The 17,147-nt window shown below is 39.2% G+C and overlaps 1 protein-coding gene across 3 annotated transcripts in view; it reads left to right on the top strand.

Moving 5' to 3' along the window:
• The window catches only part of LOC138245547 (F-box/LRR-repeat protein 3-like), a 99,718-nt gene extending 83,097 nt beyond the window's left edge, over positions 1–16,621 (top strand). For 2 of the 3 annotated variants that reach the window (XM_069199227.1, XM_069199228.1), the window contains 2 exons: positions 6,744–6,915; positions 14,395–16,438. In XM_069199227.1, the coding sequence (XP_069055328.1) occupies positions 6,744–6,915; positions 14,395–15,038 (816 nt within the window). In that variant the 3' untranslated portion in view covers positions 15,039–16,438. Of the gene's footprint in view, positions 1–6,743; positions 6,916–14,394 lie in introns of all 3 variants that reach the window. The other variant, XM_069199226.1, reaches the window with a different exon arrangement.
• Positions 16,622–17,147: the final 526 nt, after the last annotated feature.

Below are 17,147 nucleotides of genomic sequence, written 5' to 3'. Positions count from 1 at the left end.
TTTGTGTAATTCTCCAGACACTTCGTCTCTAATACTTATGGGAATATTCCTGGCCTTGTGTATTACCGGTACAGCATTATCCTTAAGTATGTTTTTGTGTTGGAATTTTTTTAACATGCCTATAGTCCCCGAAAATACTGGTGGAAACAAATCCCTAATAGTTGCATCACTCATCTCACCACCCTGTATAACGGACACTGGTTCCAAGCTGTTTGGATCTAGGACTATTCCAAGCGCTCCCTGATCCCACCAGCCTAAAACCGAAGGTCCAGTCTTAGAAACATACAATTTGCATTCTGCCTTACGGTCTTTGAAAGAAAATAACAATTTCTTGTACCCTATCAACTGGATTGGCTCTCCAGTAAAACTTCTAGGAGAGATATCAGGACTGTCTAGAACCCCACCAATAACATGTTCAATTTTTTTTAACCAAACCAGTTCATTTACAATAGTATAAGGCGAACCAGAGTCAGCAGTGAAAGTGATAGTGATATCCCCAATAGAAATGTCGCATTTCGTTTTTTTCCGCGGAAAATCTAGTGTCAAAGATTCATGATCCTTTACATTGAGTACCCACATATTCCTGTCGTCACTGTCAGAGGAAGAAGCTGAGTCCGTTGCACTCTCTAAAAGTTTTATCGCCAAATCTTTTTTCCTCCTGCAAACTTTAACAAAATGACCACTGATGCCACAACCAGAACATTTCTGGTTCCTGGCAGGACAGTTTTTATTGTTGGCATAATGACCCATCAAACCACATCTAAAACATGTAACATTGTTTTTACTAAAATCCTTCTTGGTTTGCTTTTTATTTTTACTGGTGTAGTCTTTCTTTGAAAACTTGTCAGACCCATACTTAACCTCCCTAATATTGTTTACAAGAATGTCAGATCCAGGACACGTGTCATCATTTTTTTTACTCCCCTGTAGAACCGCTTTTGCACATCTTCCAGTCAGTTCTGCTTTTTTAACAACATCGATGACTTCCTGTAAAGACGACTCTCCTTTAGTCCATAAACAATCCTGTATATGCTGATTTGCTGCATGCATAACAATCTGATCCCTTATAAGTTCATCGTGCAAGACACCAAACCTACATGTTAAAGCCAAATTCTTTAAAGCTGAAACATATTCCTCAATGGTTTCTTCCTTCTCCTGTTTCCTATGGTAAAATTTGTAATGATCAATACCTACGCAAACAGTAGGAGCATAGTATCTATCTAAATCTTCTAAAGCATGACAAAAAACATCACCATGCTCTCTATGTTTCTTTTCAATTCTATTGTAGGTTTTCAAACCAAGCGGTCCCAGACAATGTAATAGAATTTTCTTCTTTTTATCAGCAGAAAAATCATTTTCTTCATCACACGTAGAAATGTAATTTAAAAAATATTCCCGCCATTCTTGCCACTTTGTGGAATTATCACTAGATCCAGGTATGAAAGGTTGAGGTGGTGGTAAATTCAAATTACTTGAAGCCATAAGTAATTATGTTATGTCACTTAAACAAGTATAAATCCAAAAAAAACGAAGTTTGACAGAATAGCTGTCAGAGATTCTACACTGACATTGTAGCACAGTCTTACTTTATATACAAAATGCGCTGTACCAACCAAAATCCACAGTGTTACGCAGCGTGCGGAGAACCTCTCTAGATGACCTGGCTAGCGTCTCCGTCTCCTTGGAGACACTCGCGTCATGGTGCTCCGCTTCCGTGACGTTGACGAGGAAACGCACATTGAGCATGCGCGTCCGTAGATTAAAGGACGCTCGCGCTGCCTTGCTCGCGCCGCTCCGCTCGCCAAGGAACCACCAAACAAAATGAAACATGGAGAAAAATAAATAAATCCGATTAATAGTTACTGCAACATACTCCTCGATAGGTCCTAAAGCAGCAGTCAAGTTCAGCAAGGCGGAGAGGAAACATCAATACGCGTGGAAGCCGGGGCTGCGCAACTCGTCGCCAAATTTGTTGAGAATCTTCTTAGGTGAAATAACGGACTCCAGCAGCGTGGTCTCAACTTTTCGTGTACTGAGCAGAAATCGTAAAATAGTAATCGCACAGATTGGGCAGAGTTAGGCCACCCTTCTCCCAATCTGCTGATAGCGTGCTCAGTACAATACTTGCAGTTTTATTGTGCCAAATAAATGAGCTAAATAGTGAATCAACTTTCTTGCAGAATGTGGTTGTTAAAACACAAGGAATGGCTGGGATCAGGAAGACAAACAGCGACAGGATTGACATTTTAATCAGCACAACCCTCCCTATGATAGACAGCGGGAGTGCCCTCCACCGTGCTAACAATACTTGTATTTTAAATATCAAAGGAGCATAGTTGAGAATATAGAGGTATCGGATATCCGCCGAGAATCTAATCCCAAGGTATCTCTTATGCCTTAGGTTCGCACAGGGAACCAATTTGGAAAGTAATTTATTAGGCATACCGCCACAAAGTATGATTTTAAGTTTACTTCTATTCACCTTGTAACCCCCAATTCGTTCAAATTGAGCGAATACTTCAAAGGCCGCCTCCTAAGAGCTCTGATTAGCATATAGAAACATAATAATATAATCGGAGTACAGTTTAATCTTCCCCATTGATTTTAGTGGAGGGTGAATACCCTTATTTTGTCTGATTGCGATGGCTAAAGGTTCAATAAATAAAGCAAATAGTATGGATGAAAGGCGGCACCCCTGCCGGGTGCCTCGCCTAACCTGCATTTTACCTACATTAGCTGAATTAACTATGATGATATCTTTGGTGTTTTGAGACATCCTTTGTATCAGCCCTGAGACCTGGAAGCTTTTTCCACATCCAATGAAAGGATGACGGCGGGGATTTTATTAATAGAAAAATAGTCCAGTGCCTCGACCAAAAAATGTGTATTAGTTGTGAGTTGCAGCCCTGCTGCGAACCTGTTTTGGTCTGAATGTACCAAGGTTGGTACAATGGCATTAAATTTATTAGCCAGAAGTTTCATAATGATTTTATAGCTGGTGTTTAGTAGAGTGATTGGGCAGTATGAGTTTGTATCCTCTTTATCTTTATCTTTTTTTGGGAAGCTGACTACATTCCCCAGGTTTCAAGAGTGATGAATCATCCTGCCCTCTACAAATTATTAATTAGCCCCAGAAGGTAATCTGCTAAAACATCGATAAACTTTTTTAAGAATTCTGCTGGAAGACCCTTGGATCCGCAATCTTTCCCATTCTGTATATTTTTCACCACTTCTACTAATTCTGACTTAGTGAAAGGTTGGGAGAGGGTGGCTCCCTCTTCCTTTGACAATGAGGGAATACTTAATCCCACCAGAAAATCCCTAATGACCGTGCAGTCAGTATTCTGAGTTTGGAAGTAGATTTGCCTATAGTGTTCTAGAATCACTTCTCCCACTACACTAGCCTCAGTGTATCTTCCCCCTGTAATCGGGCATTAACACCCACTAATAAAAGTTAATTTACAATAGAAAATAAAATGGGAAGCCCCATATTGTTATTTATAGTTCCAATTATGGCACAAAAAGGATGACAATTGCTTCTATAAGAGTGAAGGAAGCATAAAGATAATTGGAAGGAAGGGTCCTCTATGTAGACAAAGGTTTGAGGAAAGTAAAATAAGTAGGCATGCTCAAATACCATTAATGTCACTCCACCTGTTCAGGCAGTTAGAACAAGTATTAAAAGGGCAAGTGTTTGGTTTCAAAGTGGGGTCGAAAATGTGTTCACAGTTATGTCTACTGTGGCACACTTCTTCCTAAGGTCTTCAGTAATCCATTAGCTTCTTTATAATGTTCTGACGACCTTACCATCTTTGGCCCAGGTCTCTCTAAACCATGCCAATGGTTTGTTCCTTGAAGTGTCACAGGACCGTGATTTTGCTTTCCCGTATACTTGCCCATTTATTAGAGGTTCCTGTCACTGACCGAAAGAATAGAACTCCTCTACCTAAGAACGATGTGCCTGTGGTTTGGAAAACACTTTAGTCATACATTTGTCCTTCTCCTGTCTCCTTACTGGGCTTAGGCTTCTTTTGGTGCTTCCAGACTTACTTACGTGCTGTTCCTTCTTTTTTCTCCAGTGTTTTGGTTGCAGGTGACCATTTTCAGGCTTTCCAGTTGCCGCTGAAACTGTATAGCACACTACATTGCTTTCTTGTGAAGTTTTTAGCCTTTTTTTCTGGTTCCATAGTCTTAAAACCCTACAGTCACTGACACTCATTCTTAAGGCTTGTAGTTGTGGCCTTTTGTTTGGGGATCAGAGTTAAATTTGTCTTTTGCTACATTGCAACATTACATACAGGAGTGAGTGATGATATTGCCTTCAGTGATTATTTCTGCTTCTTCTGTCCTCATCTCTCCACTAATCTCACTGATAGACATAGCCCAGCTCTTGGTCTAGGGGCATTACCTTACACCACATCTGCTAACTGCCAGGCTGGCCCTAAACATTTTCTAGTTTGGATGATTTCTGGATGGAACACCTAAGATAGGTTCCATTTCAAGTGGGAACAAAATTGGCTTAAAATGCTAAGAGAGGCCATGGGCACAGAGATGGTAGTGAACCTTTATATATTATTTTTCCGTTGAGGAACCTCTGAACACTTCAGTGTCACTGTTGTATTTTAACTGTTTTCTAAAACAGATCGAAAATGGCTAGCAGTCGCAAATTTAGGGATGTAAGACAAGCTGGCCAAAGAACAGATTTGCTTGCAGCCCTATAAGAATAGGCTAACTGTAGATAAGACACCTCCATCTCCCCTTGCTCAGCAATTACCTCCTTTGTCAACCCTCCCATCCATTTACTTGCATTGATAATGCTGGGTGAGAGCTGCATATCTTTGAAGACTCTCCCTATCTTACTTAAGCTTGCACAAGGGGTGCTGAGCTTGCAGTCCAGGTGGACTAGAGTTGCCATTGATCTTAATCTTGGTCTAGGTCTAGCCATAGCTGGGCTATACTGGGTGCATTATTTCTATCAACTGGCCACTTTATGAGTAATCAGCAATCAGCGAAGCCAGCAAATTTGACCTTGGCTTAGTATGAGATTAATGCTGCCGAGGCTTAGCATCTTTGGAAGTAGAGGAAATACTTTTGACTGGAATTATCCCTTCCCTTTCACATTGTCTGTGGCTTTTTGAACAGATGCTTGTCAACTCTCAATACTTTAACTAGTTGTTTGCTGTGGACGGAATGGTTCTGTCTTCAGTCGTGGTGGGCATATGCTGAGAACGGAACTGTTCCCTCCTCTGCACACGACCAGGAAATCTCTCCGCTTTTCTGAGAAGAGGGATTTCCATTATATATTTTTTAGCCTTGGAAGCAGCTTCCCCTGCCACCAGAGGCATTTTTTTTGTTTTTCACTGTAATGACGATCAGCACTCATGGTGTGCTGACGTCATTACAGTCAAAGTGAAAATGAAATGAGCTGTCATATTACCAAGTTGACGGTGGCAGGAAATGAGGAATGAAGGATGAAGGTCGTCTGAAGCTAATACTGTATAGGTGTGTGGCCAAGGAGAACTAACACTTTAGCAAACTTCACAGGAAGAACTTCTGCTATCTCTACTCACAATGTGGAGCTTTTGAGTTTGTGCGTCCCAGGGACTGATTTGACATAGTCTGATTCCAAAAAACTCATACATTGTAAACACAATCAGGGCAATTTGCCCATAGAAAATCATGGAGTCAGAGACTTAAATAATATATAAATTAACATAATTTAGAAATTAACATATGTATAAAAACATATCTTAACAGCCTTTTTAATTGAAAAATGAATGCAAAAATTAAATTACTTTTTATTAATTCTATACTTCAATGTATACACCATTATTAATGCATAAACTATTATTAGGTGGGGAATTCTTTTTTATTTTAAATTTAAGAAAAATATTCTTTATTTAAAGTAATTAATTAACATTAATTAGGGATTTATTTCAGAAGTTAATAGTGCCATAACATTTATTTTATTTTGATCAACATTGAAAATAAATATACAAAGGGAGATATCCATCCCAACTGTGCAGTCTCCATTTGGTAAAGTATAAGCCAAAGTAAAAAAGTTCATTAGACTAAAACAAATAAAACAAAATAGTTGACTAGCCAAGAATAGTACATTTACTACTACATGTAAGAATAAATGTAGATGTGTATTTTTAATTACATATAAATTTACCTTTGTGAATAGGCTCTTTGATAACTAAATTATTTGAATAATGCATCTTTCACATTGTGACATAAAAATGTTAATGCAAAGTCTCCTCCCAAAAATATTTACTACTTTTCAACAGTATTTACCTTGCCTAAGAATTATCGACCTGCGTGCCATCACCTAATAACCAGAAATAACATATAGTATGTGCCTAAACATATAGTTGTTTGAGCAATATACCACTGTGGTCTTGTAATGTTGGAGCTAAAAATATAATGAGTTACCTATTGGTTTGTTGCCTTTTATCAACTCAGTGCAAAAAAAAAAAAATAGACCAATATTATAAATGGGTTTTAATGCAAAGACATTTAGGATGCACACTGGATATAATAACTCTTGTATTAAGGCTGCAGAGGCCTTCATGCTGAATGATCCAGATTGGCTAGTCTCTACCCACTTAATAAAAAGATTGTCAAATAGAATTCCATTAATCATCTTTATGTTAATGCATCCATTGTTTTAGTTTTGCAACATATTGCACATTTTAAAGGTTTCTTTGGTGTTCTCATGCTTTCTTTCATTGCCCCAACAGTCCCATTTTGTATCTGCCCTGACGGTGATCTTTGTCAACTCAAGATCTCTGTCATCTATAAAGATTGATGACACACCTGTGGATGATCCATCCCTGAAGGTGCTTGTTGCTAACAACAGTGACACACTGAAACTACTAAAGATGAGCAGCTGTCCTCATGTGTCCCCTGCTGGTGAGTAATCAGTTCCTTTGAAATAATGTGGATTTTAAAAGGTAAAATGTATGGGTTGGGGGAGAGTGCATCACAAATTATGGTATGTCACTTACATTTCCTCAGAACTAAGCAAAGTACAAACAGCCCACCCATATTAGTCAGCACAGCGAGGGAGCAGTGATATTTTGAATTATGCTTGCTCCAGCCCTACATTTGAAAATTTTGTAATAATAACATTTTACAGGAATAGAACACTTAGAACACTAAGGGTCTCATAAAGAGTTTGGCGGTCCCACCACAGGATCGCCAAACTCATGGGGAGGACGCCCCTTCCATGGCGGTGGCGTCCCCCCTGCTCTATTATAATGTTCCCGCCAGTTTGACCCGCAGTAACATTGTAATAGACTGTTCCCACAGGTCAGACCAGCAGGAACAGTGCTACAAGATAGCACTCGGCTCCCATAAGGGAGCCGAGTGCTATCTCATAGCACAGAGGGGGCTGACCAGCACCCTCATAATGCCCACTGTCTGCAAAGTCAACACTTGTGCGGGCAGGGGGGGCCCTGTGCTACCCATGCCAACCCTTGTGCCATATTATGCCTGGGTCAGGCATAATTTATGCAAATGGGTTTTTTGATGCAGGGAGGCCCGAAAAAATGGCACAGTGAAATTTACAACATTTTACTGCACCATTTTTTTCCATCATTTTTAACGCCAGCTCCGAGAAGGCGTTAAAATGGTGCACCCATATCACCCAATGGGCCTCCCTGTTCTTTGCTGCACTAGCGTCTAAGCCCCACAATAGCGTAAAAAATGTTGACGCTATTGTGCTAACGAGTGCCATGATGTTCTGTATTATAAATACACCACAACCATGGAGTCATTAGGTGGTGGTGGGGGGTGCAAGAAAAGTGGCACATCAGAACCGATAAGCCACTTTCTTGTAAATTTGCCCCTTTTTATAATCACATAAACTTTTACATCCTACAGTAAATGCAATGTGCCTATAGAACTGTGGGCCATGGGCAGTGCAGGGGCCCCCTTTTGGCCCCCAGCACACCCTCACCACCAACATAACATGCCAGTCAGGCAGACATGGAAAGGCTGGCTTTGAGGGGAGTTGTAATCAGCCAGGCGGCACTGAGTTCTGCGCCTCCCTGGCTGAATCTACTCACCAGGGTTGTAATTGGGGGTGTCAGACTGCCTGGAGTGTGGTTTCCTAATGTCCTCGGAACACCACACTCATAATGAGGCTCTAAATCACTTTCACAATAGAAATACAACGCAATTCACAAAGGTTTAAAATTTAAATATTAAATTCAGGTGTTTGTTCTTTCTTAGTGATGTGTGAGTCATGATATTCCCAAGTTTATTTAGCCATACACTGAAACAATATTTGTAAGCATAGAAATTGCAAAATGTTAAAATGTATTTCTACTAGTCATTACAAATTGCTAAGTACAATCTGTCAGATGATGAGAATACTTAAATCACTTTGTTTCAAACTGTTCAGAAGAAAAAGTTAAAACATTAACAGTCTTTGAAACTCAAACTATTCCATACTCATGAGGCTTTGATTGCAAACATTCTGGGGCATGTTTACAAGCCCCTTGCACCACCTTTGTGCCATATTATACCTGCATCAGGCATAATGTATGCAAGTGGGCATTCTGACGCAGGGAGGTCTGAAAAATGGCGCAGTGACATTTACAACATTTCACTGCAGCATTTTTCCGTCATTTTTAACGCCTGCAAAATGCATGTGTTAAAATGACGCACTCATATTAACCTCTGCTTTGCTGCATTAGTATCAATTTTGTTTACACTAGTGCAGCAAAGTACCATAGTAGCATCAAAAATGTTGATGCTAATGTACTAAAGACCACCATAGTGCTCCTTATTGTAAATACGGTGCGACCATGGTGTCGTTAGGTGCCGATTGCAAGAAAAGTGGCGCATTGGGACTGATGCACCACTTTCTTATAAATCTGCCCCTCAGATTATTATCACATATGCTGCTACTTCCTGCAGTAAATGCAATGTGCCTATAGAACTGTCAAGAAGCTTGTGATGCTGCTTCCAGCAACATAAATCAATAAATACACGAATGAATGAATAATAAATAAATAAGTAAATATTTTGCATGATTTCAAATGGTTTTAGTGGTAAGGTTTTCAAGGCCACATTTGGAAAAACATAGAAGGGACAGATGAATAGATAATTGCAGTTCACGCATATGTTCATTTACATGTGATCAACAGAAAAAGAGCTTTATGAAGCACTACTGAGATACGGTGTGTGACTTTGCCCACCTGTCGATTTCCCTCCCTATGTGATTTAATTGAGCATAAATTGTGTGCTTCCAATGTAAAAGAGTGCTTTCATTTTACATATTATACTCAAACGGTATGCCTAAGTTGGTTATGGTGACATGCCAAGCATCAAGGCCTGCTAGGTTCATTAGGAAAGGTTAAGTGAGATGCCATAGGTCTGATCTGTTTATTATGTAGAATTATGACAAAGACAGATATTAATATAACAAAAATAGCACACCTGAATTTAAATGTTAAAGTCAATATGCTTACAAGGATGGGTGTTTGCCAGGGTTAATGTGATCACTGCATTTCTAGCTCATATCAGCTCCCTGAGTCAACTTTGGACTGATGCACCAGGTTACCAAGTGCTAAAAGGGGCAATTTATACCCTGTTAGAAGGCCTGGGTACAGAAGCACAAGAACACCACAGATGAAATACCACCAGTGACACAATAGTCACTAGTAACTTTTGACTGCCCAGGGACTTCCTGAACAGGATTTCACAAATACAATAGGTGTTTTACATTGCATAGTTAATGACAAATGCAAACTGGTGAGGGTTTTGCAGTGCACCCTGAAATTCTTACCAATACCAGTGGAAAAAGCTTCTGTAATAAACCCTCTGTCAAATACAGTTGGAAGAGGTTTTATATCCCACAGATTACCACAGTTTTGGATATCCCTTCTGACTCCCATCCTTTTAAGTTCTGGAACATTATTTCAATATAGCTCACCAGCCCACTCTGGCACATATGCAATCTTTCTTTAGCAAAGGCTTGGAACCATCCAAGTGGAAAAAAAACATGATAATACCTTTGTTAAAAAAGACCATGTCAAATATGGAATTTATTGGATGCCATAAATACCTCTCAAGTATGATTTTTTGAGGAATAAGTGGATTTTGATGATTACTGCTCGAAAAGCTACGCTTTTTTGGGTAAATACTGAGCATTGTTCTTTCGATCAGTATTGGCAGGCTTGACCTGCTGATGTTTATCACAAAACTCATAATGGCAATAAGTACAATGACATGTCACATATTGGATGAGTAATTCCCTTAATAAGATCAATGTTTCTAGTAACTCAAACTTAACTTCATTTGATAGTCTTTGGCTTCTAGCTGACCTTTGCAACTATGATAGATGATGTTGGTATTACTATCAATGCTGGCACTACCTTGAGCCCTCATGTCAACAAGATTGCTTTTATGTGTTAACACCTTTTCAAGAGCTGGAGGAAAACGATATTTTACCTCTGAATTGAAGGGAGAAGCTTGATGAGCCAGACTTCTATCTGTTCATTTTTGGATGACAGGAATGCAATCTTGCTTGGCCTGTCTAAGTATCCGTTGCCTCCATATCGTGCAAAATGAAGCTGCCAAGCCTGTTTTTTAATTTACTTTAGCACTCTTCTGTTAAATTCTAATTGGGCTTCCTCACGTGCCTTTCTGACTCCTGTCCTGAGTATCTCAGCTCTTGGCCTCAGCAGCACACCCTTCCACATGCTTCATTTCTATTTGCATGCACTGTTAATTGTGCTCATGTTCCATTGTACCAGAGTAGGCTGACAATGTTATTGGTTCTGACTCTCATTCACAGTAGACCAGAGCTAAAAGACTCTGCCCGTGTGGTTGCAGAATAAGTGGTGTGCCTGTGAGAGAGATGGGTGCAGTACAGTAAAGCCAGGCTTCTTGGTATTGTCAGTGCTTGTTTGTAGATATTCACTAACCTTTTGGGGCAATTGGCTATTATGACCAATGTATTTGTTCATTGTGAGGCATGAGGTAGACTCGTGAATTATTCTGTTTTCATGCATCTAATGGGAAGAAAACTGTCCTCTCACATAAGTGAGTGCAAATTCTCTGCATGCTATTCTTGATTCACAAAAAGGAACTGTTGCTGGAGGAGGAATTTGTTGGCAGTATAAGTGATGCACTGGATGCTTAAAATGAGACACTCCTGAAAATCCATGTCCTCTAAGGGACCACATGATGCGTAACTGTTGCTTTGGTATTTGTTGTCTACCATGAGCTATGCAATGAGAATTTTAGGGGCCTCCACACAACAGCATGGCCATTTCCCTTTAAAAACACTATATAGGATTCACAAGTGATGTCTTAAAGGGTGCATCCAATGAAATGCGATTTAGGGAGATCAATGAAATTCTGTCCTCCAGTGCACATGGTCACCATACTTGTTTAGGGCCTTATTTATACTTTTTGGTGCAAAACTGCACTAAGGCAGTTTTGCCCCAAAAAGTTTTGCACCGGCTTGCACCACTTTTTAGCACTAGCTGGGCACCATATTTATGGAATGGTGCAAGCCGGTGCAAACGGTAGGCTAGCTTAAAAAAAATGACGTTAGGCAGTTTTGAGTCAAAATAAATGATTCTGACCAGATTAGCATCATTTTATTACGCCAAGGGGCATATTTATACTCTGTTTGCACTGAATTAGCATAATTATTTTTTACTCTAATTCAGTGCAAAACTAACTCCATATTTATACTTTGGTGCTAGAGCCGTCTAGCACCAAAGTTATGGAGTTAAAGTCATTTTTTGGAAGTGGAAACCTACCTTGCATTAATGAGATGCAAGGTAGGTGTTCCCGTGCAAAAAAATGACTCTATGGCCTTAACACCATATTTATACTCCCATGTAAAAATGGTGCAAGGGAGGGAGGAGGGGTCAAAAAATGGAGCAAAGCTTGCTTTGCCCCATTTTTTAAGATCTGGGTCAGGGCAGGCGCTAGGGGACCCGTGGCCCTATTTCCATGGTGAAACACCATGGAATAAGCCCAGAGGTGCCCTCCCTAGGCCCTAGGGGCACCCCCACCCACACTAGAGGGATTGCGAGGATGGGGGACCCCATCCCAGGTAAGTACAGGTAAGTCCATTTTATTTTTGAAAGTGCCATAGGGGGCCCTGAAATGGGCCCCCATACATGGCACAGGGTGCAATGGCCATGCCCAGGGGACCCCTGTCCTCTGTGCTGGCCACTGGGGTGGTGGGCATGACTCCTGCCTTCTCTAAGGCAGGAGTCATGTGGCATGGTAGGTTTAGCACCATAAAATGACGCTAATCTGGTTAGAGTCATTTTTTTTTACTCTAACCTGCCTAAAGCCATTTTTTGGTGCTAAACCCTCTTCTTCTATACTGCCAGCCCCACCCGACTAAAGTCATTTTTTAAAACTCTAGCCTACCCTTTGCACCGGCTTGCACCATTCCATAAATATGGTGCCCGGCTGGTGCACAGAAATGGTGCAAGCCGGTGCTAATCTTTTTGGTGCAAAACTGAGTTAGTGCAGTTTTGCAGCTAAAAGTATAAATAAGGGCCAATATTTTGTAAGTTTGCGCCACTTTTGCGTCATAAAATGACGTTAATGTGGGCAAAAAAAGTTTAAATCAGGGCCTTGGTGCTAGATGGGTCTAGCACCAAAGTATAAATATGGAGTTAGTTTTGCACCAAATTAGAGTAAAAAAAAATGACACTAATTTGGTGCAAACTGAGTATAAATATGCCGCAGAGTATAAATATGCCCCTAAATATGGCGTTAAGGCCATAGAGTCATTTTTTGCACGGGAACGCCTACCTTGCATCTCATTAAGGCAAAGTAGGTCTCCACTTTCAAAAAATGACTTTAACTCCATAAATTTGGTGCTAGAGGGGTCTAGCACCAAAGTATAAATATGGAGTTAGTTTTGCACCGAATTAGAGTAAAAAAAAATGACACTAATTCGGTGCAAACAGAGTATAAATATGCCCCTTAGTGTTCAGGGATACACAATGTAGGCAAGGAACATAATTGCCACCTGTCAAATTTGTTGCATGGTGCTAAAGGGGTGAAATCTTAATGTCTGTAAAAACGGCTAGCACACGGAGCGAAACTCTTAATAGGTGCCCAAGTGAAAGAGTATTCTCCTGTCACTGAAGGACACCACTCAGTGTGTTGCCTTCTCTCTCTTCGACCTGTCTGTAAGAGTGCAGTTGAATTTGGGAACACGAAGCACATTTCACGATTATACACTTAATATGGGTGTACGTGGACACTTACAAAAAGAGTTTTATTCCAATCTGACTGAGGAAAACACTTTGTGAATTTTAACCAGATTGTTAGTCAGTTTCGTTCCTTCATTGATCAGTAATATACATTTAAATAATTGCATCAGCGGTTTGAACAAACTGAGAGCACAATTCTTTCTTTTGTTTGCCTGTTTATGGGACTTGTACAAGCCTGGACGTTTAGGTGGCTGCTCCCCAACAATTAAGAGGAGGGAGTGGGAGTATTTTTATATTGTTTTCTATATAACATTCTGTATTCATTACTCATTATATATGGGAACAGTTATACATTGTCTGTCATTCAATTAAGCCAAATAAGGTAGTTATTATTTGAGATATTATGGGATGATTCAAGTCAAATTTGATATGTGACATGGCAAACATATATGTAACATATTAATCATGGCTATTCCTCTGTCACTGTATGAAGGCCTGTATTCTGTGTTGAAAATTACATAGGTATTGAATTCTGGTGTTTCTATAATAAATAACTCTGGGACCATACTGGGAACCTCAGTAAGTATCTCTATTAATAATAGAGGACTAATGCTTCACTACGTGTGAGCCATGGGACGTCTTTCATTACTTTGTATAACCTAGTGGTACTGATAGAGTCTACTAACAACTACGCGAAGTTCTGCTTTGTGTGGAGTTTGTGTTTTCCATAATTGAAACCAAATGCTTGACAATAAATTATCCGTCAGTTCTACAAAGCCAATAAATATTACAGGGCCTGCTCTATTTCAATTTGCATTAAATCATCTACATTTTGTATTTGTTTATAAAATGGAGATATGCAACTCCACAACTATGATTCAATTTATTTTTAGGAATACATTCACAAGTGACAGAGGGTGCATTGAATGGGGTGGAAGCACACAACCCTGCACACCTTAGTACAGCTTTTTGAACTTGTTTAGAAAGTTGATTTGGTATCTATGCATACAAGTGATAAATAATCAAGTAGATTTGCAGTGTAATAAATGTTCAATAATTTCCCTAATGGTACTGCTAAAAAACCTACCTAGTGAACCTTAATGTATGCCAAATAGTGAACGTATAATGTGACGTATTTCATTGCAATCTATATCTTTCACTGGTTTTTGTACTTGTTCTTTTTCAGGGATTCTTTGTGTAGCTGACCAGTGCTACGGCCTCCGAGAGCTTGCATTGAACTATCATCTTCTCAGTGATGAACTGCTGCTGGCTCTGTCAAGCGAGAAACATGTTCATCTTGAACATCTTCGCATTGATGTGGTCAGCGAAAACCCCGGGCAAACACAATTTCACACAATCAAGAAGAGTAGCTGGGATGCTCTTGTTCGGCACTCTCCTAAGGTCAGCATTGTTATGTATTTCTTTTTGTATGAAGAAGAATTTGATGCCTTCTTCCGTGAAGAAACTCCTGTCACCCACCTTTACTTTGGACGAGCAGTAAGCAAAGACATGCTGGGAAGGATCGGAATGAATTGCCCACGTTTGGTTGAGTTAGTAGTTTGTGCCAATGGACTACAGCCTTTAGATAATGAACTAATCCGCATTGCTGAACGCTGCAAGAACCTCACCGCCATGGGCCTTGGTGAATGTGAGGTCACCTGCAGTGGATTTGTGGAATTTGTAAAGATGTGTGGGGGAAGGCTTGCACAATTGTCAATCATGGAAGAGGTGCTTATTCCAGACAACAAATACAGCCTAGAACAAATTCATGCAGAAGTGTCCAAGCACCTAGGACGACTTTGGTTTCCGGACATGATGCCTACTTGGTGAACCACTCATGAACCATTCCAAGGTGCAGATTTTCTTAGACTACATTACTTCTATGCAATTACAAACTGGGAAAAAATAATTTAATTAACATGAACAAATAATGGTGATATATCTTTGCTCAAATCAGTTATTTGAAGAAGGACACAAAGTCAATGGCAAGAATTAAACTCAGAACCACAAAAATGGACATTGATTTTTATATAGGCAGCTTTTGAAAAATTCATTTGTATATGTTTCCTGAAGTGGGCTGTCGAATATTCTTTACAGAGAACAAATAGAAATACTGAAGCTGTGCTCCCTATTTATGTGGTTACTTTTTGATTAATTTTGCACATACAGCTGTAAATACACAACATTTTTGTGACTGAAAGCATTATTACAAATGACATATAATATAGAGGATACAAAGGACAGAAATGTATTAAACTGGTTCATACACACCTCCTCCTTTTTAACTCATTTGCTGATATGAGTTACTCTTGTTTGGGTATTGTAAACTTCAATAGGCACTCTGAAATTGCTACTAAAATTAATAATTTCTAATGCTGAGCATAACATAAAACTCTGATTTAGAGTGTTTGATCATTATGACGGGAGTTTCAATTCTGAATGTGTGAAATTGTACAGAAACAATACTTTGTAGATAAAATATTTATTTTTGTTTAAGTTACTATGGTTGCATGTATAAATGTGATATATCATTTGGGGTATGCAAAGTTGCTACACCTGGTTTATTTATAGATTTTTTGAAATTTGAATATTTATTTATGATTTACAATACATGCATCTTATTTTCACTCAACGATTATGAAAATATGCCTCGCATTGCAAGAAGTCTGTACATATATGTATTTATGTGGATATATTCTTTTACCAAAGATTATCTGAAAGAATCGACCTTTCCTATGATTAACTCGGAAAGAAAAGTACAGCTTTCTTTTAATTATTTTTTTTAAAGTGTCAGCGTGTAATTTTGGCAAATCATGTATGATATGGTTTGTAACCAATTATGAGGAATATTGAACATGGTAACTTGGGCATATCAACTATTAACGAAAAACATTACTGCATTTTTGGCAAAAAATCTTGTTAGATGCGTGTGAGCAAACCGTTTAATAATTTAGCCCAAATTGTTTGTGTGCTGTAAATCCCAAGATTATATCAGATGTCAGCAGCAATAGCTCTATGGTTGTCCTCGTGTTTTGAAAATGTGCAAACGGTACATAAATGCACTTACATTTTGTAAAGTAATGCCTAGATCACACGATACATGACTGCCGTCATCATTGTTATAGCTACTATATTAACCTCCTCATAGTGATGTGTATAGTAGGTGACGGATGAACACATGTCTTGTGCAATACCGAATGAGAAAATATACCTACTCCTTCTTCCTGGTGACTTCGCCTCCGATTCCTTATTTTCTCATTCACTACATTTGTCAAATATCAACTTTGCACATTAACTCATTATAAATGCTATATTATTACAGTGGTCAGTCTATGAAAGCAATGAAAAATTCTAATAAAGGCAAAAATAAGTTTGTTGGACACAAAGGAAATGCTCCTGACAAAAAACATTCATAACAAAGCCCCTGAGTTATAATTGTTTGTAATTAGTAGAGTCATCGCATATAATGTACCAAGAAGTATCTGTGTTCAGGTAGTATCTTGACTAAACAATCGGAGATAAGATTTAAAGATTTCACTATTGGCTTTCCAGAGTGTTAAAGGAATCCTCTGAATGTGCAATGCAAAATTTGGGATTTACTCTGTCTTCATTTGATGAATTCAAACAAATAGAGACAGAGTCGTTTTCCAAGTGTTCCTAGGCAGTAATCAACATTCAAAAACCTCTTGAAAAATCACAAATTACTGACAGGAGTTGGGAAGCTTCGAACCCTGGCACACCCATGCTAACATTTACTCCCACTTTATTCCCTGTAAACAGATTTGCTTATGTGGCACCGTCTGCAAATTAAGTGCACTCTTCCACAATATAAGGTAACTTTTCGGGTCCCAGTGCAAACTTATAATTAACCTCTTCTGTTGCCTTAGCAAGATGGCTATATTGAGGTTCTTAGCTACAATCTGGCACCCCATTCTGGTT

The sequence above is a fragment of the Pleurodeles waltl genome, chromosome 7 (assembly GCF_031143425.1).
Source record: "Pleurodeles waltl isolate 20211129_DDA chromosome 7, aPleWal1.hap1.20221129, whole genome shotgun sequence".
In the NCBI taxonomy this organism is placed as follows: domain Eukaryota; kingdom Metazoa; phylum Chordata; class Amphibia; order Caudata; family Salamandridae; genus Pleurodeles; species Pleurodeles waltl.
Note: the sequence above shows the minus strand (reverse complement) of the source record. Positions and strands in the feature narration are given on the sequence as shown.